Raw genomic sequence first — 27444 nt, 5'->3', positions numbered from 1 at the left:
TCGTGGGAGTCGAAAACCACTTGGAAGAATCCACGTCCCAAAAGTCGAATATCCCTGAGGTGAGGGGCGAGATCTCCTGGTAACACCGCTAGCATCCAGTCTCTAGCCTGTGATCTGGAAGGGTGTGACCCAAAGATGCGGGCGAAAAGTGATGTGGAGCCCTCTAATTCCACATCTTTCTTGAGCTGCTGCAGCTCGTCTTGTGAAAAAATGACGGTTCTCGCGGCCGGTGGAGATGGACGGAGATTGGCTGAATGGGGATCCATTTGCCAATCAATGTGAAAAGGCCAATTCCAACACTGAAAACCCTCCGTCCGTGAAACTACTGCCCAGGACGCCCTGAATGCGGGCGCAGGAAGAAGGAGAAACAGAGGGTAGGAGAGAGGGGAAGGGAAGGGAAAGAGAGGAGCAAGAAGGAGAAAGAGAGGGGAGGAGAGAGGGGAGACGGAGGTAGGCTGAGAGGGAGGCGTGGGGAGCTGAGTTAGGAAGGAAGGGAGCGGGGAGGGAGAGGGAGGTTTTTTTTTCTTTTCTTTTCGGGAGGGTCACCTTGGGAGGAGAGCAACGGGGGGAGGGGAGAGCGTGGGGGAGGGAGGGAGGCGGGGGAGGAGAAGGGGGCGGGGGGGCTGACGGGGGAGAGGGAGGGCGGAGGAGAAGGGGGCAGCGGGGAGGGGGAGAGCAGCGGGGGGGGGGAGAGGGAGGGCGAGGGAGGGGGGCAGGGGAGGAGAAGGGGGCGGGGGGGCTGGCGGGGGAGAGGGAGGGCGGAGGAGAAGGGGGCAGCGGGGGAGGGGAGAGGAGAAAGGGGCAGCGGGGAGAGGGGGGGGGGGAGGGCTGGCGAGGGAGAGGGATGACGGGGGAGGGGACGGGGGAGGAGAAGGGGGGCGGGGGGGCTGACGGGTGGGGGAGAGGTTGGGCGGGGAGGGAGAGGTAGGGGGTAGCGGGGGGGGGGGGGGGGGGGGAGAGGGAGGGCGGGGAGGAGGAAGGGGAGAGGGAGGGTGAGGGAGGAGGGAGAGGGGGCTGGCGAGAGGGGAGGGAGAGGAGGAGCAGCGAGGGAGAGGGAGAGGGAGAGGGGGCTGGCTGAGACAGGGAGAGGGAGACGGAGAGGGGGCTGGCTGAGAGAGGGAGAGGGGGGGGCAGTAGCTCACGGGTAGGAGCAGCAGCTCATGAGTCTATCTTCTGATAGTGATACCCCTTTTTAGTTAAAACCCCCTTTTTAACTAAAACGCCCTTTTCGAATTCCCCTTTTAAACCCCTTTGTTAACAAGCCCCCATCTCTAGCCTTCTTGCACAATCACCTCTTATAAAAGAAAGTGTTATGCCCTTATTCTGCCCAGTTTTGTTGTCTTATAAAAGGGAAGCTCTCCCTCACATCTTCATTAGCTCACATTGCCCATGACCCTCCTGCTTAAAAGCATGTTACTTCATACGCTAAGGAAATCTAGAATCCACCCTTACACTGAGAATTTAGCACAGAATCATGGGATAGCCATGCAATATTTTAAGCAGAACCTATACTTACTCTATTGATCCTTTAGCATAATCGATCTAATATCAAGAGACTGAACAATGTGGACTCTAGAGGATAAATTTGCCCATTTAAGATGGTCATCAAGCTGATTAATGGTGTATCAGTACATCAAGGGCGTAAACTTGGCTATAAAGAGCTATCTCAAATAAAGCTACAGAAATTAATCCTTAGATTTACAAGTCCTGTAAGATGTACATACTTGATACTTCTGTCACAATTTCTTGAGTAGTCAGTATACAAAGAGACTCGCTGCTAGTACACACTGAATGCAGTTTACGTTCTTTGGCATGTTTGAACTTTGAAACCGATGGATTCTGGAATAGTGTGACATCTAGAAATACTCTATTGATCCTTTGGTATGGTGAATGGGTTACTGTTTATAGGAGCAGCTGTCTCAGCCCCAATACCAAGAGACTGAACAAGCATGTAGAGGACATCCTCCATGCTGGGCCTGCTTGGAGACTCTTGCTGAATACAAAGACGGGCTATTTCACAGACTGAATACAGCTCCAGGGGGACTACATTTTTGACACTAGGATCTGTCAAAATAGTCATTTGATCTCTGCTTTGAAGAAATTGACCAGCCTGGAACAATGCCAACAGATGTATAACATGTCAACATCTAAGCACGTTCCCACTTCATCCTATGGAACAAAGCCTACATTCAATAATCATTTTTGGGCCAAAATGAGGAAAATTTTGTGATCTACAGGTCCTTTTCTGAAGAATCATAACTAATTCGTAGAGGAGAGAAGAAATTCAAGCCAGCACTTCATCAGATTAGCCATAATACGTTATTCAGTGATTGCATGACATGAAAATGCATCAGGACACAAACGCATGTACACATATCAACCAACGCAACAGATGGAGAGAAGAGCAAGGCAGAAGGGCATACATTAGATAGATGGACAGAAGGACACAAATACGCACGGACACACACACGTGCGCACACGAGAGAGAGAGAGAGAGAGAGAGAGCACCCATTCTACAATCATGCCAGATTCTTTGCTGAAAGCTGATTTTCCTGACACGAGCTCTAATAGAAGTACACCAAAGGCATAGACATCTTCTGATGGACTACTGACTCCTTTTGTCTGCAACTTCGAATCAGTGCATCCTCCGTCTCTTTTCAGTGATGTTGATTTTGAGCAAAGAGGTGTGCCTATTCCACATATCTGTACAAACCAACAACACAAGTCACTGAGCTCTCTCTCTCTCTCTCTCTCTCTCTCTCTCTCTCTCTCACACACACACACAAACTATGGGGGCGTCTGCAGGAAGAAAACATGTGGATTAATGAAGCAGGAGCCGTTCCAGAGAAGCTGACAGAGCTGGAGGCGAGATCAGCAAAAAAGAAGGGGAAAGAAGTATGCTTGAGAAAAATAAATCAATAAAATCAGGCCCAAAACTCAGGAAAATCAACAGGAAAAGCGGAGACCAGCAGAATATGGGTCTAGTACATTGAAGGGATTACTGAAACCATTCTGTACCCATGCATCCGTAATGGAAAAGTTCATCTCATATATGCGAGCAACTTGAGAACATGAAGGCAATGAAATTTTGGAAATGGATGCTATCTAGGTTGGGAAAACAAGCTTTTCACCTGGATTCAAGGCATAACTTCCTGCTTTAGGGAGAAGTTAGGAAAAATTCAACCAGGATAAGTATAGCCAGTGCACATGACTTCATATACAGCAGGCACAGGGAAACCTACCTGTCAGATTTCTCTTTTGCACCCCACCAGGTTTCCATATAAAGGAAGAAGGAGACCTCTCTACTGCAGCACCTTCACCATCTCATGAAAGATGTGCCTAAGCAAGGAAAAATATCTGGCAGAAGATGTCCCCAGGACTGCATGTCTACGTAGAGCTGACATAGAAACAGCTTAGCATGGGTGGAAATCCCAAAAAAATAATTCTCAGAACCAAGCTGATAGTAACATAATGATTATATCGCTGAAAATGAGATACGTACAAAGCCAAGTACCTGCCTATTTATAGTCTTCCTCCCCTAAGGCCAAAGGAAAGGTACATGGAGTAGAAAGTACTCTAGAGACTTATATAGAAATGGAATCTCTCCAGAAACAGAATCCTTCCAGAAGTTCTAGAAGCTATTCTAATAAGATGCTTAAAGATGCTTAATCACCAAATTAGAGTAATCCCTTATTAGGTCTTTTATAATGACCTTAACAGGGGCTCCCTTTACAAAAAAGTGCAACACTAACATGACCACTAAAACAATCATTATTAACAGGAGAATATTTGATGTGTCCATTCGTGGTACAAGTACTATTGCTGCAGAATTTCGAGTCAAAATACACTGGAATTATCATAGACAATATTGGGTTTCCATACGCATGAAATGGGCTGTTTTTGTCATCCTATCTTACTATTCCACTTTTTATTTGATGGCAAACCATCAGTAACATCCATTGCAATGTGAGTCCACTTGCCCTTACGGTATGAGTAAGTGCTGAAGTAAACTGACAGGCCTGAGAGTGAAGTCCTCGTTTGGTTGGCAAGGACCACATTTGGAAACAAAGTGATATATGTTTTGTCCTTCGACATCCCTTTCCAATGAAAACTCTGCTTTACACTGTGAATGGTCTTGAAAACCCTGAGTCTCCAGCAAGGGGTGAAAAGTGCAACTCTTGCATGACCAACTCATTGTAGGCTGATCCTTCCACTAAAAATATCATGTCCTTGTACCAGAGTAATCCATTGTGCACTTTAAAAGAGGATAGGCATCCTTCAATCCATGCTATAATGTCTAAAATATTGGTGTCTGCTCCATGGTGGAGCAAATACCCCTCTTGAATACCCAAAATCAATCTCTATACATCTCAAAGATGGAAGATATAATGCAAGCCCATATTCTTGAAACAGAGTCAACCTATCTCTACCAAACATGTTCACATTGATACACAAAGCTAAGGGGTTTGGAGTGTGTCACATCATCTATGATGTCAGTGACAGCCTCTCAACTGACATCATCAGTGGTTATGTGCATGAGAAGATAAGGCTGCATCTGCCTCTAAAACGAGGCCCCCTTGTACTTGCAAAAATATATCAATCAACTCAATTCTTGCCTCAGCTTTTCTCTCCATCATGTAGCCTCCATGGATTCCAATATGTGTATCAGAGCACTAAGGTTCAATCCTTCTCTAGCTTCAAGCATAACCTCACTCGTGCCTCCACAATCTAGTGCCTGACCTCACTGAGGAATTCAGCCATACCTGGGATTGAAGGTGCCCATGGACCATCTGCCAAGGGATTTCGACTGGAGAGATTAAGGCGCTGTGATGGAAGTGGACAACCAAGGATCGTGCGATTCTTGCTGGACATTCAGCACTACATTAAGAACTCCACATTTGTGGTTTTGAGAGTCATCATGGACTAAATGCCCCTAAGTAGTCGTTCCCATTGGCTACAGTGACATTATTTTTAGGGGGCACATCATTTTTTGGGGCATTCTTGCCGAGGGCTTCACCAACACATCATCAGAAGAGCACGAATTTGCAACTTGTGTGCAACAGCTGTACGGGGAACATCTCTCATTCTGAGAGATCTATATTTTTATGTATTTATAAGTGTGATTCAATTAGGGTTCCCCTGCCTTGGGTAGTCCCCCTAAAATGATTGTATCTGTTTTCTGTGTGCGATGAAATAAGCCTTGATCAATAAAAGGCTCTAGAATTGTCCATTACCCAGTTAGGAGCCAAGGGGGGTGACTAAGTAATGATCTCAGCTGTTAGTCGCAAGCCGATTTAGGGGATAGCTGGGCACAGGAGGAGCGCACAGTAAAGCCGCGTCTTTGCAGTATTATTGTGCTGGAGTTGGAGATAGGTTACTTCTTTCGTGTTGGGTCTCACCACCTTCACTCCAAGGGGGGTTTGTTGCGTTTTTTTGGGCTTTTTTCGGATCATTGGGTATAGTATTGATCTTCAATGTGGCCTATCATCCTGAATCTGAAGATCATGCACAAAGAGTTAATCAAGTCTTGCAAGAAATAATGTCACTACATCCAAACCCAGACTATCATCTTGGGATAGTATTTACCACTGATTGAGTCACAAGTAAGAGTTGCAACTCTTCCAAAGAAGAACACATTTTATGAAGAGAACATATGTACTTATGCACCACCCGAGTTGCACTCCTCACAAGAGGGCACGCCTACTGATACAATGCTACCTATATAGATCTCAATCTAGCAGTGTGAGCTATTTCATGCTCAAGAAGGTCACGTAGACCCTAAACTTCAGGACGATCTGTTGAACACCTCTTGGACAGGTCGCAATCATTGCTCAGATCATCTAGACCTTGTTACATGCTGGGCTCCCTATAAACAGTTGCCATGTGCTGTATTTCATGTATACTAGCCTAGCTCATGCAAACTAACCTAGCAATGCACTCACGGGTTGATTCAAATAATTGAACTATAATCACATACATGTACACTTTTGTAATCCTCATGTACACGCGGTATGCGAATTGTTGTATTCATTGATGGGCAGGAATAAAACTATCCAGACAGACATAACCAAAAACAAAAATGCACAAGAGGAAAGAATAAATGAAAAGAAATAGTAATGCTACATACCTTAGCACCATAATCTTCTGTTAACAATACATTGTGAGATATCAAGTCTCCATGAACTATTGGAGAGCCACATGAGTGGTGTAGGTAAGCCATTCCACAGGCAATACCAACAGCAATACGCATCCTCTGCTTCCATGAAAGATGCTCATCATCTTCACACATCCGAAATGCCAATTAACTTCCATTCAAGATATGATGGCCAGTCAAGCTTCAAGGAACGAGCATATGCAGTTGCAAAATAAAGTTGCCAGTAACATTACCATTATGAAGACTATTGAAAAGACTGCCATTGGGAGCATATTGAAAAATCAGCATTCTGCAAGAGAAAAAGATGAGTACAAAGGAGCAATTATAGAATGCAGAGGCACATAAAGTATCAGCCAACGGTTATTACCGATGATGTTTTTCATCACAAAAACCAACAAGGTTCACAATGTGTTGATGGCGTATACGTGAAAGCAGATCAACCTGAAAAATGAACATGGCTCAAGTGAGGAATGGACTTGACAAGAAGCTTCCCTGCTCCCTGCCCTCGCTCTATTAAAAATTCATTCTCTGCATGTTGCAGGCTACACAGGCATCAGGCCTGAGCCATGACCTCACTAATAGTGCTTCTATAGCTAGGTAAAAAGGTGGTCCCTTTTCTTTTAATTCCCCCGCTCACAAATCTGCAAAAACCTTTTGCTTTGCATTGATAGGCAGATTTATGCAGCTGATCTTGGCTCACCTTCTACAAAGATGCACAAGTCTACTTTACACAAGCAACAACAGTCTGTTGACTGGAACTAGAAGGAAAATCACTTTGTTTATAAAATATCATATAAGGGACTTGCTGAAGCAAGTGCAGAAACCTAACAGTCTTTAAAATCTTATTTGATAATGTCAAATATTTATAGGAAAATCTAGGCGTGCACTTTTATGGCATATATAGAGATTTATACAATATCTATTAATGTAAAGGAAATAAAATCAACGATCGATAATGCATTACAATATTGTGCAAACCCATGGTGGCATTTAGATAAATAAAACAGACCTGGTTTAAGGAGCCCCTCCTCCGCCCCCCCCATCCCCCCAAAGGACAAGCTTTGGTGTGGATGATCTGGGCCATTGGCAGTCTAGATCAATTTTCACGCTAGAATCTGGTATGTTACTAAGACGAATCGACATTCTGGTGGCAGTGATTAACAGTGTGGTCGGACCTTTTGAATCAGGACGTCTTCTCTACGTGACTTGACTTTCATGTGATCAATAATCAGATCTAGCCTTCTAAAGATTCTCCTTAACGATATCATCATTACCAAGACAGCAGAGGTCGAAAAGAAAGCTCACAAGCCACTCATACAATTAAATAAGGCGTTGATTTAAGAGAAAAGAATATGTTACATGGGACTTGACCACATCCCATACACCTACAATTCTGTGTAGTGTGAAGCATGACTTACAAAGTGGGGTTTCAAAAGCAGAGAAGCTAGATTACACCAACCTTTCTCTACAGAATGCTTCCATCTCTTCTGACCCCACATAATGCTTGATAAATACAAGATCTCCTTCAGCTTATGACATCTGATTAATATCTAGGACTCATGCTGTGAGATCTTAGAATCATGAAGACTTGGGCTCTCAGATTGCTTCGCCTTAATCATGAATTTTCACTATCACTCAGGGAGACAGTTGTTATCTCTTATAATATAAACAGCATGTAAAACACTCTCGTACAAGACAAATATGAATCAATTACTGGAACCAAAAAAAAGTGTAACCATTAATGAAAAAATCTGACAAAAAGGAGGTCTTCCAAATTATGCAGGGTAATGAAAATCAGAAATTCAATCAACCTTACATAAAGAGCCTCATAAACACACTAATTTTTCCACTTATAATTCTGTGTCACATGGAAATATTTGTAGGCACGTACACACATAATACCTTGTGCTCACTGTTATGCAATCCCAAACAACAGAAGATGCCAAGCTATTTATCCCCCTCTACATGTCCACCTTCAAACATCTGTTCCTATCCCATCTTCTATTTTTATACTCTAAACTATGTAACCTCCAATTACCTGGAAACGGAAGTTTTTCTCCACGTCGAGATTAGTTGAAGCAACCTCTTTAGTCCTTTTCACTGCAACTTCTGTTCCATCAGCTAGTATTCCTTTATAAACATAATGGCAAGGACTCTCCCCCACAAGGTTAATAAACCCATCGCAAACTTCTTCAACCTCTTTGAATGTAAAAGCCCTTCCTACATCTGCATTCACAACAATACAACTTCTGAGCATAAAGTTCAAGTCAAAAAATAGAACCGAAAACCTCCACAGTGTAACCTGGCCTAGAATTCATCTGCAACCCTTGGATCAAGATTGAGAAAACTATGTAATGGGTGTACACGAATCTTTGGCATGCATTGCTTTTTGCAGTGGGTGTGTGGCAAGAACATACAAAAACATGGGATGCATGCTTGCATATTGCATGTTGTTATCAGGGTTGTTACTCACGTCATCCCGAAGGAAGAGACGAACTTCTTTTGATAGATGAAATCCCATGCTTCTTCTCACAGTACTACTTCCCCCCAATATGGGTCAGAGAACTTTTGATGTCAAGACGACTATTTCTATTTTTTACATGATAGTATAAACCCGCATCTTATTTTATTTTTAAAAAAATAAGGAGATGGAAAGAGAGATAGAGAGTCAATGAATAAACCAGTTAGCATCAAAGGCAGTCATGTTATCAACAGTTGCACTGATCCACATATCTGTGTACTAGCAAGGCAGAATAAGAGGTGCTCCCTACACAGGGCACTATCAGCAGTCAAGATGCACTGTGCACCTGGCTTGAAGTTTTCAATATATAATAAGGCCCTCCCTGTCCAGCCTATTTTCCTTAGGAGCCTCATGGGAGTAGAGCTGTCACTATCACAGGTGAATAAATACCCACTGCAGCTCTACTTAAGCAGGAAGGTCATTGTCTCTGTGGCAATTGTTACATGAATGATAATACCTTGCAATCTCAACTTTGAATCTACTCTAAATCTACCTAGGTGAATCCAAGAAAATATAGTTTTGTAAGACTACATACAAATTCAAACTCCAAATTTCTACAGTGAAAATAAAAGAGAAAACGAAAGAGAAGAAAAATGAGCTCACAATTTTTTTTGAAAAACAAAAGGTAGACATACCTAGGAAGCAAAGCAATCCTTTATGTCGTCATCTATGCCCAAGCATAAGCAGCTATACCGGGTTTCTAAAGACCCATGGTGTCTCTTGGGCAATTATGAAAATACATCAATTAAACAAAAGGGACAGATATAAGAAACAAAGAAGACGGGAGAAGGTGAATCCAAGAAAAAGCTCAAACTCATCCTATGACAGAAAAATGACTGCTGCACAACCTCATGACAGACACCCATTATTAGAATTAACCACTCTATCTGTGAGCCTCTGGGGCATCTACAATGCCATACGGCCAAACATGGGTTGTGCACACATGCCCTTTCATAGGGCCAGGAAGGCTCGCATAGCAGGCTGGATTAGACTGCCCTCCGTTTCCTATATGTACTGGCTGTTTGCCAGTCGAACCTTCATCATAAAGCACACAGGAGAGGAAGAGCAGCAGATCTTAAAGCATCCTTGCCTTCAGGTTTCTCCAGCTCTGTGGATGAGCATTGTAGACAGCACTAGGCTGCACAATTGGAGCAGTGCTATGTAGTTTCAGCATTAGATTGTCTTTACTTTCAGAAATATATCAGATACATACCTCTGTAAGTCTAGAATAAGTCCAATCATACAAATTTAGAGTTTTTGTTGTTCTAAAGACCAAAAATCTACACAGAAATAAAAGAGAAAATGAAAGAGAAGGGGAAAAAAAAAGAAAAAGAAAAGAAGAAGAGAGGTAAACAAAAACTTTTATGAAAAACAAAAGGAAGACATACTTAGCAAGCAAAGCAACACTTATGTCGTCATCAGCGACCAAGCATAAGCAGCTATACTGGGTTTCTAAAGACCCACGGAGTCAGAGCCCAAAATAATCAAGTGCATGAACTACTAAAGGAAGCAACCCTTTACTTGACAAAAGGGTGTTCTGGTTTCAGTTAAGTGACTCTTTTCCAGCTTAGTGCAGAGTGTGTGTAGGTGTGGGTGTGTGTGTGTGTGTGAGAGAGAGAGAGAGAGAGAGTATTAATGTCCGTAGAAGACCAAAAAGATCTATGGGACAAATAAGTAGCTTTTACATCAAATGAGTGCATGAAGCATCTCCACAAGAGTGCATGAAGCATATCCACCCTTATTATGAAAGCATTACTATTTCTGATTCTAACATAATATGGACATTATTACATCAGTTTAGAATTTAGAGAGATGAACCGAAGAATATTCCCAAATTATTCTCTAAATCAACAAAATAGCACCATTTTGACCTCATGGTAGTCACCCCCAAAGTTGAAAACCATGAACCACATAGCACATGGTAGGGACTAGTGTGGGGTCAGGGCACCGTAGATAAGAGCATACATGGACAAGTAGATTGTGCATTATCTGCAGCATGTGTGGCACTGCCAGGGCCCATCAACAGCCCAGGCAGTCGCACCTGCCACAGCAAAGAGATTCACACAAAACAGGCCGAGTTCTGCAGCAGACCAAGTCAGGCCTGATGCACAGACCTTGTCAGGTTCCAAACTCATCCAGTAAGCTATTCTGGCCGCTCACTGTTCTCCTCACAGCAGCAGACACTCACTGAAACGCACTAGACAATACAGCATAAAGGGAAGGAATATTACTCAGTATATTGCTTCTACCGAGATCTGCAGAAGAGAGAATCTGCCACTCTACAGGCTTCAGTTCGCTGAGTAGAAGTGACCCGAAATGGCCCCTTATTTATAGATAATGTGGGCGCCGAAAAGTGCTCCCTCAAAGGAATCGGAAGCACTTTGTTCACTATGGATTCAGATGAAGCAAAGGTACTCACTAATGTTCTTTGCGTTCCAAAGGGTTAACGCTCAGTTCGGCGATGGAAGAGTGTTGATCCATTCAAAGGAGCTGTGAGAGGAACAGAGGAGCATGGGCTTTACAAGATCAGGTTCTTGACGGCTCAAATGGGTACACACAATTCAAAGATGTGGCACGAAAGGTTCAGGCATGTGAGCTATGGAACTCTTTCAGAAATGAAGAAGGCTGGACTTGTGGATGGACTTCCACACATTGCAGACCATGCAGAAGTCTGCCAAGCTTGCACAGCGGGCAAGCAACAACAGGACTCGGGAGGAGTTCTCCAAGGAGCCTTAAGAATTTCCGGTTCTGATGCTTAAGAGCATGTAAATAAAGAAGATAGGACTACGCTGGATCCCAAGAGCAAAAGGTGTATCTCATTTAATACGGTAAAGAGTCAAAGCCATATCGATAGTAGGACCTAGAAACAAAGAAGCTAGCGGCAAGTAAGGATGTAATGTAGGAAGAACAGACACAAGCAACCGCACTGGTAACTCAAGTTGCTACCCAGAGATCATCACGCAAGTAGAAGAGACAAAGAATCCAGAAGCTGACGAGCCAGAATAAAAAACGGAGGCATCTACGCCAACAAGACCAAGACCAACTCCGGCAAAGGAACGAAAGTTACCAAAGTGGTACATAAAGACCTTGGAGGATTCAAGCGTAACAGAGATTTTCGGAGGGTAGTTCGAAGGTGATGAGGTCTCAAAGAAGAACCCATACTGTGAACTACACTTTGATGTTTCAGATCTAAAAGATCGTGGAACCAAGAGCCTTTATGGAAGCAGAGGAAGTCCCAAAGTGGTAGGTTGCTATCCAAGCAAAGATGGATGCCATTTTGAAGAACCACACTTGGGATCTGGTTGATAGACCCCGAAAGAGGAAGATTAGTCGGAACCGAGTGGGTCTACCGGGCTAAGTACGAGTCAGGTAGCATATACCTAGATGAATCCAAGAACATTCCCAAACTCATCCTCTAAAAACACAACATAGTGCAGTTTCAATCTCATGATAGTCACTCACAAGGTTGAAAACCATAAACTCCATCATGCATAGCAAGGACTAGCTACTATGACATCCCCACTGACGTCATCAGCGCCCAACAGTGGGTGTAGACCATAGTATAAAAATATGCTCTCACACACACAAATCCACACACCCACACATACTTGAACATCCATTTATACAAAGTCTTCGTACTGAGTTTCTGTCGACACTCCGGAGGTGAAGGCAAACTCGGCCATGACGAAGGCTAGCACTAAAGAAGAAGGCTAATCAAAAGGTAGTCCAAAATCTCTTCATTCAAGCTACAACTGCTTGTGAAGTCTAAACGTTTTCATTTTAATCTCTCCCAAACGAGCATCTACATCTAAATCTAACTAATAGGGCAACACACCATTTAAGATAGAAAGAATTATCACAATACCAACAGGCCACAACTTGGACAAAAACTTCACAAGGTGAAATTTGCATGTCCGCTAATACGGCAGAAGCATATACCTAGATGAATCCAAGAACACTCCCAAACTCATCCTCTAAAAACACGACATAGTGCAATTTCAATCTCATGATAGTCACTCACAAGGTTGAAAACCATAAACTCCATCATGCATAGCAAGGATTAGCTACTATGACATCCCCACTGACATCATCAGCACCCAACAGTGGGTGTAGACCATAGTATAAAAATATGCTCTCACACATACAAATCCACACACCCACACATACTTGAGCATCCATTTATACAAAGTCTTCGTACTAAGTTTCTATCAGCACTCCGGAGGTGAAGGGCAAACTCAGCCATGACGAAAGCTAGCACTAAAGGAGAAGGCTAAACAAAAGGTAGTCCAAAATCTCTTCATTCAAGCTACAACTGCTTTTGAAGTCTAAACGTTTTCATTTTAGTCTCTCCCTACCGAGCATCTACATCTAAATCTAGCTGATAGGGCAACGCACTTTGAATAAGTACAAGGCAAGACTTGTGATCAATGGCTATGTACAAGTAGAAGGAGTAGACTATGGAGAGACATTTGCTACTACAGTGAAAATGACTATCATTCACACGGCGATAGCTTTCGCAGCCAACCATCAATGGCCTATTTTTCAAATGGACATGAAGTCGGCCTTCTTAAATTGAGAACTTGAAGAAGCAATATGTTGAGCAGCCAAAAGGGTTTCGAAATCTAGGATATGCAAACTTAGCTCAAGAGAAGCTGCCCACTTGGCAATAAGGTGGAAGGATCACTAGACAAAGAGTCCACATAAGCACAGAGGAGCCTACGGACTCACAAATCTAGGAGTGCCAGTAGATAGTAGGAGAGCTCGGATAAGATCAAAGGACCACAGTTTGGTGGGACTCTGCATCTCTTATTGTGTCCAGTTTTTAGACAGAAATATATCATTGTGGATTCTATATTTGCCTTGGATACTGAAACCAAAAGGTATTTCTTTTTACACACAAAGTCACCACTTAATCAATTGGAGAAGAAGACCATCATCACACCACAAAAGCGACAGCAGACTGGGTACAATCTCCCCCCCCCAGATGAGTGGCTCACGCTTTCTCATCTAGAGTATTTATGATATTTCATAAAAGCACCAAGGAGCCAAAATTATCCCTCTCTTCCAAAATGAGAGATTTGCTTTACATAGCCATCTTAGGGCCCAAAAATGAATTATGTCCACTACAAAATATATTGCTCAAACTTGCAATAATAAAGCAAATACAAAATTGGCCCATGGCCATAAATAATGCGTTGTGCAACACCTCGATCAATACCCTCGCACTAACTCCAATCCTCGCTATGAATTCCATCACCTGTACTCAAGCTGCCAATTACATTAGTTATTAACAATCGATTGAACGAATCACTGAATCAACCAATCCCAACATAACCGCACTCAAAGCACAATAATCAAGCACAACACCAATAACACTAGCGACATCAATATTAACATGGAATCACCCACAATATCGACCATCTAGCATGGCAAAACACAAGCTAGTCAGGCGTCCCCAACTAACCACACAGAGTATCCACTAGGACCCCCGCCACATCCGGTGCGCTCCTATGGAGTACTTTGCCATAGTCACACTTGACTAAAATAATGTCTAAAGCAAGATATATCAGAAATATATAATTTCCATAACATCCCTCTTGCTTAGATTGCAACTGACCTCAGTTGCGTGTTTGATTATAGAAACTAAGGAGATCTGGAAAAGTTCGAAAGAACCGCTCAGGCATCCACTGAGCATCATCTCTCGGATGATTCTTAAATTTGAGTGAGTATTTAATATAGACATTTCCTTTTCATTCGAGGTCTGTTGATAATCAATAATGCATTCGCGTTCCAGAATTTCTTCATCATCAATAATCAATGGAACCTCTTCATAGACAGGATGAATAGGTAAAGGTCCTTTGAAGGGCTTTAAGAGGCTGATATGGAAAGCATTATTTTTCAATTATCAGGTAATTCAAGCCTATAAGCTAGATCATTGATTTTCTGAATCACCTTGAATGGTCCATAAAAACGTGGGGACAATTTGATTACTGGCCATTTCTCAATACTCTTCAATCTTCTTTTCTCAATCCAAAGAAGTACATAATCACCTTCTTTAAAAAGCATGTGTTTAGCTTGTTTTGTGTACTTCTCTTGAGCGATTGCAATGGCTTCTCGAACTTCCTTGAGAATATTTTGATAGTCATGGATAAATGCATCTACTGTCTCCACTCTATGGGTCAATCTGTGATTGAAATAGGTAAAACCTTGCCATAGATAATCTCAAAGGGTGCTCTTCCAGCTGCAGAAAGAGAAGTGTTATTATAAGCAAGTTGTAAGAGATGAATGTATTTGTCCCAAGTCTTTGGTTGACTTCCCGCATAAGCTCTTATCATATCCAAAATAGTACTATTTGTAGCTTCAGTTTGTCCATTCGATTCTGGATGAAAAGCTAATGAAAAATCTAACTTAGTGCCTAGATTATGAAATAATGCAATCCAGAAATTACTGCAAATCTTCGAATCTCGATCAGACACTATAATCTTTGGCAAGCCATGATGAACAAAGATATGCTTGATGAATAAATGTGCAGCTTACTGAGCTGTTAAAGTCTTCTTGCATGGGATGAAATAAGCTTGCTTACTAAAGCGATCTACTATCATCCAAATCATATCATTTTGATTCGCTGTAGTAGGAAAACCTGTTATGAAATCCATAGATATTTGTTCCCAAAGTTGCGTAGGAATAGGCAAAGGCATTAGCAATCCTAGGGTCTTTCCTTTGTAACTCTTGATCTTCTGACAAGTGATGCATTCGGCTACAAACTTAGCCACATCTTTTCTTATATTAGGCCAATGAAATTCTCTTGCTATCACTTATAAAGTGACAGTCACTCCCCTATGTCCCATATATGATGGTTGGTACATTTCCTCCATTACAATTTGTCTAAAGGATCCAACATTGCATAATTTCTTTTGATAAAAGAGGTATCCATCATTGCATGAATAGTCCAACATAGGATTCCAATTATTATTCTCAAATCTGTTCCATGTATCAGAAAAGTATGGATCCTCTTGATAAGAATTCTTCATACCTTCGAAAGGATGGTCTCTACAGCAGTGATGTGATTAATACTTGGCTTTCTGCTAAGAGCATCAGCAGCTACATTTTCTTTTCCAGGTTGATACTGAATCATAGGCTGAAAACTCTGTATAAATGATGCCCACTTGATGTGCCTGTCGGATATTAATGGCTGAGTCAACAAATGCTTGATACTTTGCTGATCGGTTTTGATAAGAAACTCAGATCCCATCAAATAATGTTTTCACATTTGTAAGGCATGCACAACAGCGATTAATTCTTTATCATATGTACTATAATTGCATTCCGTTGGTTTTAATTTTTGGCTCTCATATGCTATTGAATGTCCATCTTGCATAAGCACAGCTCCAATTCCATATCCACTAGCATCGGTTATAACTACAAAGAATGGTCTAGAGAAATCAGGTAGTTGCAACACAGGAGCTTGTGTGAGAGCTTCTTTCAAAGCTATAAAAGATTTATCTTGACGCTCAATCCATAGCTTTTCTAAGAAGGTCTGTCAATGGATGCGCAATGTATGCGAAATTCTTGATAAACTTTCTGTAAAAGCTACACAATCCCAAGAATGATCTTAATTCATGTATATCTCGGGGTTTAGGCCATGTGACTATGCACTCAATCTTCTTTGGATCTACTCGAACACCGGCGGATACAATGTGACCCAAATACTCTAGCTGATCTTGAAAGAAACTACTCTTTTCAAGATTTATATACAATTGATTTTCTTTCAAGAGTGAAAAGACTAGCTTCACATGTTCCTTATGCTCCTCAATGTCTTTGCTAAACACCAGAATATCATCGAAAAATACTACCACACAATCTTGGTGTTTAAGAAAGATTCAGTTCATCATTTTACTAAAAGTGGCTGAAGTATTAGTTAACCCAAAAGGCATAACTAGGAACTCATAATGTCCCGTTTGAGTTCTAAAGGCAGTCTTGTATATATCCTCTTCTACCATACGAACTTGATGATAGCCGGATTTGAGATCTATCTTACTGAAGACCTTAGTCCCTTTCAATTTGTCCAAAAGATCATCAATTCTAAGGATTGGATATTGTTCTTCACTGTGATTTTGTTTAGTGCACGATAGTCTATGCACATTCAATAGTTTCCATTTTTCTTTTTGACTAATAAGACAAGTGCTCCATAAGAAGAACTACTGGGTCTTATCAATCCTCTCTCTATCAGTTCCTCCACTTGCTTTTGAATTTCCTTTTGTTCTAGCTAATTGACTCTATAAGGAGCTTTGCAAGGTGGAGTATTGCCCGGTAGGATTTCTATCCTATGATCTTCAAGTCGAGAACATGGTAGTCCAGGCGGTAAATCCTCTAAGAAACAATCGGAAAATTCAAAAACTTTTGGTGTGTAAGCTTAGTCTTTGGTTGAGTAGTCGTTACCGTATTCACCAAAATCAAATATGTCTTCTCATGTTTTCTAATTGCTCTTTTGGCTTGTGTGTAGTTGAGTAAAGGACTGATCTCAGGTTTCATTGAGCTTTTTAGACATATTTCTTATCTATCCTTCTCAATCCACATCTGATGTGAATCGTAATCTATCTTAGGATTATATTGATGCCTCCATGGCATTCCTAAGATGATGTCCACTCCCTGTAGAGGTGCCACTAGAAAGTCTCGTGTATCCTTGTAGGCTTTGATTGAGATTTCAAGATTCTTGACTTCTCTAATGCAATTGTACTTTGTTTAGGTAAAAGCAACTTTGACCTTATAGTTAGATGGGAAAGACTCTAGGTTTAGCTTTACTAAGGCTCTTTCTGAAATGAAATCGTGTGTACTTCCATCGTCATGCAGAATAACAACTTCTTTGCCATTAATGAAACCTTTCATCTTTAGAAGAGCATGGCAATTATACTTACCTTCCTCTTGCTTGGCTGCTTCATCGTCAATCATGTGCACTTTCGCCATCGGGGTCTTCTTTCTTTCGGGACACTCAGTGGCTATGTGTCCCACCTTGTTGCACTTGAAACACCTTATTTCTTTCTTTGGAAAATTTCCGAAGAAGAATCTGTCTTCTGTGGAACAAAACCATTTTTAGATTTAAAGAAAGGCTTTTTATCAAATCTCTTTTTCTTATGGAAGGGTACATGCCATTCCAAATCTTTTCCTTCTTTTGGGATCCCATTCTTCCTCTCACAATTCATTACTAAAGAAATCGCAGAGTTCAGTGAGCGAGGATGAAACATGTTAATCTCGGCTCTCAACTTAGATTTTAGACCTGCCACATACTTCCTGCATTGATCTCGCTCATTAACTTTCTCCAAGGACTGTAACTGGATCAACGTCTGCCAAAACCTATCAGTGTATGTGGAGATCGTTTCCTTATCGAATTGCGTGAAAGTATCCCACTGTTGTCTGGCTTTTGCTTTAAAATGTGAGGGAAGAAAATCTCTCTTGATGAGCTTTTGAAAGGACTTTCAAGATTTGGATCGCCTTTTACTATGCTTAGTGATATTCCACCAAAGTACAGCACTCTCTACTAAATGATTCGCAGCACATTTAATCTTATCTTTTTCAGAGAATTTCTCCCCTGAAAAATAATCATCTAGCTGACTGATCCAAGACAAGACAGTGCGTGCTTCTTTCTTTCCATCGAAATTTTGAAATGAGAAAGCTTTTCTACTTATCTTACTCTCCTTCTTCGAATTTTGTGCTCTCACTGTGGCTTTGATTGTCCTGATAATAGGATCATCGTCGGAATCATCGTCAGATGAATGCGTCTTCCTTTTCTTACCATTGATCATTGGCCAACTGTGCCAGAAGTGCGTTTAATTGCTCCTAAAGCGTGGGTGATTGTGGCTGATGCGCCATGATAATGCGATAAATACAAATAAAGCAAAACGGAGGAAAATAAGGATATTAAGTGTATGAGAATTAAACGGATGAAAAAGTGTGATTCGAGTGTATGATAAGAAATGGATGGCGGAAGATACTAAGTGTATGAAATATAAAGCAAAAAAAATCACTTATCTCGCTCTTTGATCGAAAGTAAAAAGGACTAGAGTGGGAAATATGTGACCGATGATGTCGGTCGTTGCATGTTGCTAAAACATTGCCTTTTGAGAGATCGACTTTAAGGTTCTCTTGTGATCCTTTAATTCCCTTAGGAGGGTTTTAAAACTTCTTTTTTTTTTAATAAATTAAATAATAATGAGACCTTTGAGCCTTATACCCTGCTCAACCGTGCTGTGGATTGCCGTCCCCGGAGTCACAATGCATGCGAGTCGCGACGATGTTCTGGAGTTCGTGATGGCAGAGTTCCCCGTGCGTCCATGAAGGCAATCTACTGTAGGACTTAGGAGATGATGGTCGCGGCGGCTTGCAAAGAATGCTTCTCCCAAAAACGACGGCGCAGAGTCTTCCGCTGTCTGCGTTGACAGAGGCCCGAGGGCCAGAGGCTACTACTGCCGGCGACTGTGGGTATGCAAAGGCAAAAGAGGTGGCCTCTATGCAAACAGTTGCACTGCGCGTGGATAGAGTTACATACTCGCAGAGATCCACAGACGCTGAGGCTACAGTGAGGTGTGCACAGAGAAAGATTCCCAAGACTAAAGGCGGCTGCACTTCTTCACTGCTGAATTCGAGATGCTGTGCACTGCGCAGACTAAATATTAAAGGCGTTCGTAATTCGTGAAGCCAAGGCAAGGCAAAAACCGACTGCTTGCGAGAGCAACCCGTGATGACTCATTAGGCTCGGGCATCGATGCAGACTAGCGCATGGAACGAGATGCAAGCTCAATCAAACTCCGAGATAATTCCGCATTCACAGTGTGCTCCAAGGCTAGGCAGAGATACATAGTGTCACAAACGGTGACACAACAGCTATTGTAGGCTGTGTTGAGCGTGCAGTCTGAGAAAGGAAACACGCAACTCGCGGACAGAGAGAAAGAGAACTTGAATTCGAGGTACACAATCAGAGGTGCAGCTTCAAGTATTTCTCCACAAAGCTTCTCTTTCCAAGGTATCTTTTTCTTCTTGAATCCACACGACGAGAAAGCTTCAGACTGTCTTTTCTTTCTTCACAAGAGTATCACCAAAGCTTTAATACCACTGAAACCAAAAAGTATTTCTTTTCACACACAAAGTCACCACTTAATCAATTGGAGACGAAGAACACCATCACACCACAAAAGCGACAGCAAACTGGGTACAATCTCCCCCCCCTAGATGAGTGGCTCACGCTTCCTCATCTAGAGTATTTATGATATTTCATAAAAGCACCAAGGAGCCAAAATTATCCCTCTCTTCCAAAATGAGGGATTTGCTTTACATAGCCATCTTAGGGCCAAAAAATGAATTATGTCCACTACAAAATATATTGCTCAAACTTGCAATAATAAAGCAAATACAAAATTGGCCCATGGCCATAAATAATGCACTGTGCAACACCTCGATCAGTACCCTCGCCCTAACTCCAATCCTCGCTATGAGTTCCATCACCTGTACTCAAGCAGCCAATTACATTAGTTATTAACAATCGATTGAACGAATCACCGAATCAACCGATCCCAACATAACCGCACTCAAAGCACAATAATCAAGCACAACACCAATAACACTAGCGACATCAGTATTAACATGGAATCACCCACAATACCGACCATCTAGCATGGCAAAACACAAGCTAGTCATTTGTCCCCAACTAACCATACAAAGTATCCACTAGGACCCCCGCCGTGTCCGATGCGCTCCTATGGAGTACTTTGCCATAGTCACACTTGACTAAAATAATAATGTCTATATAATTTCCGTAACAGATACACTGTCTATTTACTGGCTTGCACACACATATATGATTGTGAATTACATATACCTAGATGAATCCAGGAACATTCCTAAACTCATCCTCTAAAAACACAACCTAGTGCAGTTTCAATCTCATGATAGTCACTCATAAGATTGAAAACCATAAACTCCATCACGCATAGCAAGGACTACCTACTATGGCATCCCCACTCACTACATCAGCGCCCAATAGTAGGTGTAGACCATAGTATAAAAATATGCTCTCACACACACAAATCCACACACCCACACATACTTCAGCATCCATTTATACAAGTCTTTGTGCTGAGTTTCTGTCGGCATCCGGAGGTGAAGGGCAGCAGACTCAGGTATGACGAAGGCTAGCACTAAAGGAGAAGGCTAATCAAAAATGTGAAGTCTAAATAATTTCATTTTGGTCTCTCCCAAATGATTGTGAAGTACACACAAGTAAAGAAGTTTGACTCCAGTAAAACACTTCCACGTGTAATTCCTGGGGACGCTCTATTAGTCTTCCATTAAGCTATACTCTCTATAGCCTGCTGCTTCTACTTAAGTTTCCGCCAACCTTTTGGGGTAGGCGTTATGAATGGCAAATATACCTAGATGAATCCAGGAACATTCCCAAACTCATCCTCTAAAAACACAACATAGTGCAGTTTCAATCTCATGATAGTCACTCACAAGGTTGAAAACCATAAACTCCATCATGCATAGCAGGGACTAGCTACTATGACAAAAGTCATTCATTTCTTTCACTTGTTGTATTGATCTTTGATTGTGTTTTATGGACTTATATATGATATTTTGATTGCAATATCTCGTTGTCTATCTCTATATTGAGCATTGAGTTTTTGCATACATGGAGTAGGATCGCTATGAATAAGGGATCTTATGGGCTGCTACACATTGTGGTCTAGACGATTTCAGTTTAGTCTCTCCCAAACGAGCATCAAAATCTAAATCTAGCTGGTAGGGCAACGCACCATTTAAGATAGAAAGAATTATCGCAATACCAACAGGCCGCAACTTGGACGAAAACTTCACAAGGTGAAATTTGCATGTCCGCTAATACGGCAGAAGCATATACCTAGATGAATCCAGGAGCATTCCCAAACTCATCCTCTAAAAACACAACATAGTGCACTTTCAATCTCACGAGAGTCACTCATAAGATTGAGAACCATAAACTCCATATTGCATAGATGGGCCTAGCTACTATGGCATCCCCACTGACATCATCAGCACCCAACAGTGGGTGTAGACCATAGTATAAAAGTATGCTCTCACACATACAAATCCACACACCCACACATACTTGAGCATCCATTTATACAAAGTCTTCGTACTGAGTTTCTGTCGGCACTCCGGAGGTGAAGGGCAAACTCAGCCATGACGAAGGCTAGCACTAAAGGAGAAGGCTAATCAAAAAGTAGTCCAAATCTCTTCATTCAAGCTACAACTACTTGTGAAGTCTAAACGATTTCATTTTAGTCTCTCCCAAACGAGCATCTAAATCTAAATCTAGCTGGTAGGGCAACGCACCATTTAAGATAGAAAGAATTATCGCAATACCAACACGCCGCAACTTGGACGAAAACTTCACAAGGTGAAATTTGCATGTCCGCTACTATGGCAGAAGCATATACCTAGATGAATCCAGGAACATTCCCAAACTCATCCTCTAAAAACACAACATAGTGCAGTTTCAATCTCACGAGAGTCACTCATAAGATTGAGAACCATAAACTCCATCATGCATAGCAGGGACTAGCTACTATAAAGCCTTATTTTAAAAGACTGATATTCTAGGAGTTGCTTTTGGCTGCATATTATTCCTACGCACATCTGTAATCTAGACTACAACATGATCTCTAAATCAAAGATTAATTTTGTGACTCTCCTCGTAATCCTACATCTTCTTAGTCACAGAAAGCTGCTGTCAGATAAAAGAGCACCTTCGATCAAAAAGGGGTGAAAAACAACCACATCATCCGGCAGATACAATCGCGTAGAGCTCAGCCAAGCTAGTAGTGTAGATTCTGTGGCATATGTTCATCTGCATCTTCGATTTGAGATGACTACTGTGGAAATCGGTAAGTTTAAAGTAAACCATGCCTCATATTCCAAAATAGAGTATTACTTCTTAGCTAGAAGCTACAGGGAAGCCAGCCATGCTTTACTCACCTTTAGAATACTCCTTCGTAGATACAGGTTCAAGTGCCTTTGACCAAGTACAGGGAAGAATGGGCGTGCTTATTTTCTTGCGTAGCCAAAAGATCAGTTGCAAAACCAAAAGGATGAGACCCGCAGCTGCAACAACTGTTCCAGCTCCAATAAGACCATACATCCCAGCATTGAGGCCCATGTTCCCAAAGAGAGCTATCTAAATGTCAGAACCATTCAACTGCACAAAACGAAAACGAAAATATGTTAAACTTGAAGTCTGACACAATTCCAACCATTATGGTTCACTTTATTAAAGGACGCTCTGGAAACGGGTCCCTAACAAAATATTCACACGGTAATCCTGCTAGTTTTCCGAATGCACTGGAACACAACGTTCTGACGCTGTTAAAACGCATGTGTAGGTATGTTACAGGAGTATACTCCAAGTAGCAGGAAAGAAAGTCCGCAGATCAAAAATCAAGAACGATTTCTGTCAGTTTCCCTTGTGAAACTTTCTTATCTCTGATCGCCTATTGTGTGTAAGCAGTTGGGAGGTGAGTTTTGATCGTTTATTCCATTCCTGAGGTGCGGACAACACGATAAACTATGGAAGATGAAAAACGACTACCAAAAGTCAAGTCGACGATAGGAGATTCTGAGGATTTCCTACTGGATCGGACAAGGTTTGCTCTCTTGCAAGTGTACAAGAAAGCTCATAATACGTATAACACGACAAGTAGAGGGTTTAAGCTTAGCGAGACGTACCCTAAAACGTTTGCTAAGCGAAGGAGGAGACGAAAAAGCTCATCTCTCCCTCCCCCTCTCTCTCTGACGAAAAAGCTCACCTCGCCCTCCCCCTCTCTCTCCGAAGAAAAAGCTCCTCTCTCTCTCTCTCTCTCTCTCTTTTTCACAGACTCACACAAACCTATTCAATTCCGGTGATGCGATGGATCCGCTGAGCGACCATTGGAAGATCGGCGTGAATGCACTTGAGACGCCGTGGGATTTATGCGAATGCAGTGGCAAAGGCGGCAAATTCGCGCACCGATGAAGAGCAGTGGCGTGCAAGGTACAAGGGTGGCAAGGAAACAGAAAAGGGAATGCAGATATATATACATATATTTACATACCTCGGGAAAATGTCGAGAAGAAGATGGTGGGACGATCTTTTAGCTGCCGACTCTCGCAGCATCATACTTCTTGCCTCTATAGTAAAAGTAAACACTAGGGACCCTTTTTCTCTCACACCCCACCACTAGCCCACCACACTAGTACCCCTTTTCTGTTACACCACCCTCGCTTCCCTCTCGCACAACATGATTCTACCTCGTCCCTGCCCTTGGCCTTCCTCGCATCGCACGTGGAGTTCTGCGCAACAGTGGTGATGGATGTACTATATAGACTGTGGGCGCACAAGATGCAATAAATGCATCTGGATCGTGGGCGGGCAATCTTGCCCGTCCATCAGCCTTGGGCATGCCCACGCATGGGCAAGTGTATAAACACCATTAGGGCCAGTGCACACACGGCCCAAAATGCGCGGCTCGTGGCGCTCGCCTTCAGTTCACCCAAAGAATGAAGATTGCACCCTCAGTTGCACTCAGGTGCGCAAATCTGCATCTTCCAGGAGCAAGGTGCCAAATTGAGCATTGGTGCACCACACTTTGTTAACTGGCCCTCCCACTCATTTTTACCTTCAGATGGAAGTTTTCTCTGGCTACAGGGTATGCAAAACAAGGCAGGGGGAAGGTTGTACACTAGCAGCCCGTTACCAGTTCTTCTTGCGATGCTGTTGCTCCAAAATAGCGCGAACAAAACATTTCCCCCAATTAGCATGCAGTACACATTTGATGCACAAACCATACACACATTTATGTTGCATGTGCACTGGCCCTTAAATATTATGGTTTACGTGCCAAATGAGAGTTCTTGCCACATGGCTACCTTCTCTACTCTTAGTCCTTGTCGACTCTTTCTTGACATCCTACTATTACCCTCGTGTTGCTTTAGCGCAACATGATTGTATCTGGTGGCGGCATGTGATTAAGGATGTACAAAATGAAGGAATAGTCCTTGTGTAATCTTTCTTAACATCCTACTGGTACCCTCGTGTTGCTTTAGCACAACATGATTGTACCTGGTGGCAAGTTGAGTTCCTAGCAAGTGGTTAAGGATGTACAAAATGAAGGAATAGTCTTAGCATATAGTTTACGATGCCAAAGCAGAGCCCTGCCACATAGTTGCCTTCTTTGCTTTAGTCCTTGTGCATAGCTAAATTGCCACATGGCAATTGCACATTCGTTCACCTCTCCTCCCACTTGCCAAGCAACTTGAAAAGTCTTCGTTTTTTCAAAAACTCATTTTTTAGGAGCTTTCTCAAGGTCACACGTGTAGAGAAAGTGTCGAGTTCTAGAGAGATAAGAACATCAATTATATATGGTGTAGATGTTTTATTTACACACTTTTTCTTTTTTCTCTTCCCAATAGGTCCCTGCAATTCAAAAAGAATTCAAAAAATGCATTAATTGGAAACAGGAGAGTGGTTCTCAGAATCTAGAGTCTCAAACTCATCATGCCTTTGCCACCACATCAGATCTTCTTGGTATGTTCCCAAAGGATTCCTTGTAAATCGCTAATAACGACCTCCTTTCTCCTTGTAAGCCCAACAATTAGCACAACCAAGAGCTACATTCTCCAACTACAAAGGCCCAATCGCCCCAAACAAGATGCAAGCTTCGACTTCACCAAGCCCACATGAATTTCTAAGATGCAAAAGTTTTCAGAAGAGATGGCAACTCCTAGAGCAAGGATGATTATGTTAGGAAAACCATCATATATGATAGGTGACCTTCATCTTTCCTGCAAACTCAAAGGGCTTGATACAAGGGCACTTCAGCAACTTCAACAAATTGGCATGAATTTCTAATATGCCAATAAACTTCAAAAGAAGGTGGTAATGTAACTTCTAGAGCAATCGTATCTGGAAAATGACTTTCATCTTGACTCGACCAGTAAGTATAAGATTGTTGAGCAAATGGTGTTAAATAAAACTCAAAGGCTATTTTCATGCTAAATGGTTTATCTCCATGTTTAACGGTCCATCACCCAACTTTAAATCACAATTTGAATTTGTAAGCCTATAAACCTTAGATAGAAGTTCTCTTTGAACTAACTTTCCTAATTCTCTCCATCAAGCATATTTTTCATTTTTTAAGCATTTTTTCTTCTACAAAAGTTATCCAAGTAGCTATTTGACAAAGGTTAAATTTATACACATTCTCAACATGCCATCAAGGCCTATAGTAGAACTAAACACTTCTAAATCAAAATGGGAATACATATTTGCATTACATGTTTAAGATTCCCCCCTTAATTGTCAATGGGATTAGGCCCTAGTATGTTTAAAAAAGGATGAGTTTCATCTTATGATGTGTGTTACTGCTTAGACCTAAACACATGAGTGCACATGTGTGTTAAGAGTTAATACTGATGTTCTTATGACACGTGTTAGTGTTCATACCTATATCATTTTTTCTTGAGAGTTAAGAGAATACATGATTTTCCCTCCTATATGTGGAGGAAAGTTAAGAGGTCTACAAATGGTGAAGTTTGTGAGACTTTATTACTAGCTTTGTGTAGTAACTGAACCTCAAGTTTAGATAGTGATTACATGTGGAAGGTGCAAATGGAACAGGGATATGGGAGGAAAAGATGGGATGACATAAAATAGCATAGAATCTTATGCTAGCCTATGCTCAATTATAAAATTTCATTGAAAAATCTTAGAGATGTACACCTTGATAAATGGATGGGACAAGAGTGGAAATTTATTTTCAACATAGCTCATTGTTGATGCCTCTTTCCTTTGTTAGTAATTTGGTTGGCTAACAAATTGACAATTAAAGAGTCAAGTGTTTATATCTAAGTTGGGAGGCAAAAGAAGGAAAGGTAAACATTCTAAAAGATGGGGTTGCTCGCAAAGCAAACATATATTTTGTCAAAGCCCCCATTGGTCTATAAAACAAGGAGCTCTATACCTTGCTTGACAATGGATGCCACTGTCACTAGTAGCCTCCTCTAGTTTACCTTGGCCAAGTTGGGGAGTACAATTGTCCTTTTGGTTGAGTATTTTGAAGCTTTCTTGGGCATAGTGCTTGGGACTACCATGCATAGTTGTGACCTCTATTAAATGACAAAAGAGGACAATAATCTAATTGGGGTCAACAAGACAAAGCTAATTCTAGGAAGAAGAGAGGGCCATATGTTTATGACAACCTTGGGCATAGTGCTTGGGGCTATCATGCACAAACGTGACCTTCATTGAATGATATTATACTCCAAGAGGATAGTCTAATTGGGTTAACAAATTATAGGAAGCAGAGACAAGCCACACTATGACAACAATCTACATAGTTTTAATCCCCTTCCCCACTTGTTCTCAAATTAGACACACTTATGACAAATGAGAATCAAGGCAAGCAACCAAGGAGTTATGATAGCTTTTAGAGTGACCCACCACTTGGACAAAGATAGTTATAGGGAGGAGAGAGGGAGCAAAAAGACATAGAGAAAAATAACATAAATACAAAATATATTAGTCATAAATTTTATAGGACAATCCTCTAAAGGCCTTACCATATATTGTACTTAACCTCTCATTGGCATTGTGAATAAGCCTCCAATGAGCTTGAGTCACGTAATCATTATATGTAGTCAATCATTAATAAGGACATTGGGTAATAAATGACAACGATGTTGATGCCCTCAGTTGCCCCACCAT

The 27444-nt window shown here is 41.7% G+C and overlaps 1 protein-coding gene across 2 annotated transcripts; it reads right to left on the bottom strand.

The window, feature by feature from the left end:
• Positions 1-1577: 1577 nt before the first annotated feature.
• LOC147888736 (protein MALE DISCOVERER 2-like) lies at positions 1578-23861 on the bottom strand. 2 transcript variants are annotated; one of them, XM_087392643.1, is made up of 8 exons: positions 23795-23861; positions 22683-22902; positions 8193-8380; positions 6522-6595; positions 6388-6443; positions 6128-6279; positions 2509-2703; positions 1578-2110 (listed from the first exon to the last, which is right to left on the bottom strand). In XM_087392643.1, exons 2-8 carry the CDS (start codon positions 22861-22863, stop codon positions 1868-1870), a joined length of 1089 nt encoding a protein of 362 aa, XP_087248769.1. In that variant the 5' UTR covers positions 22864-22902; positions 23795-23861; the 3' UTR covers positions 1578-1867. The 2 variants fall into 2 exon arrangements, with proteins under 2 accessions (XP_087248769.1, XP_087248768.1); XM_087392642.1 differs by lacking the exon at positions 23795-23861 and adding an exon at positions 23590-23785 and having other exon boundaries at positions 1579-2110.
• Between the last annotated feature and the right edge of the window lie 3583 nt (positions 23862-27444).

The sequence above is a fragment of the Dipteris shenzhenensis genome, chromosome 21 (assembly GCF_047967505.1).
Source record: "Dipteris shenzhenensis isolate YYH24624 ecotype China chromosome 21, Dip_SZ_1.0, whole genome shotgun sequence".
Lineage (NCBI taxonomy): Eukaryota > Viridiplantae > Streptophyta > Polypodiopsida > Gleicheniales > Dipteridaceae > Dipteris > Dipteris shenzhenensis.
This window is presented reverse-complemented; position numbering and strand designations above follow the sequence as displayed.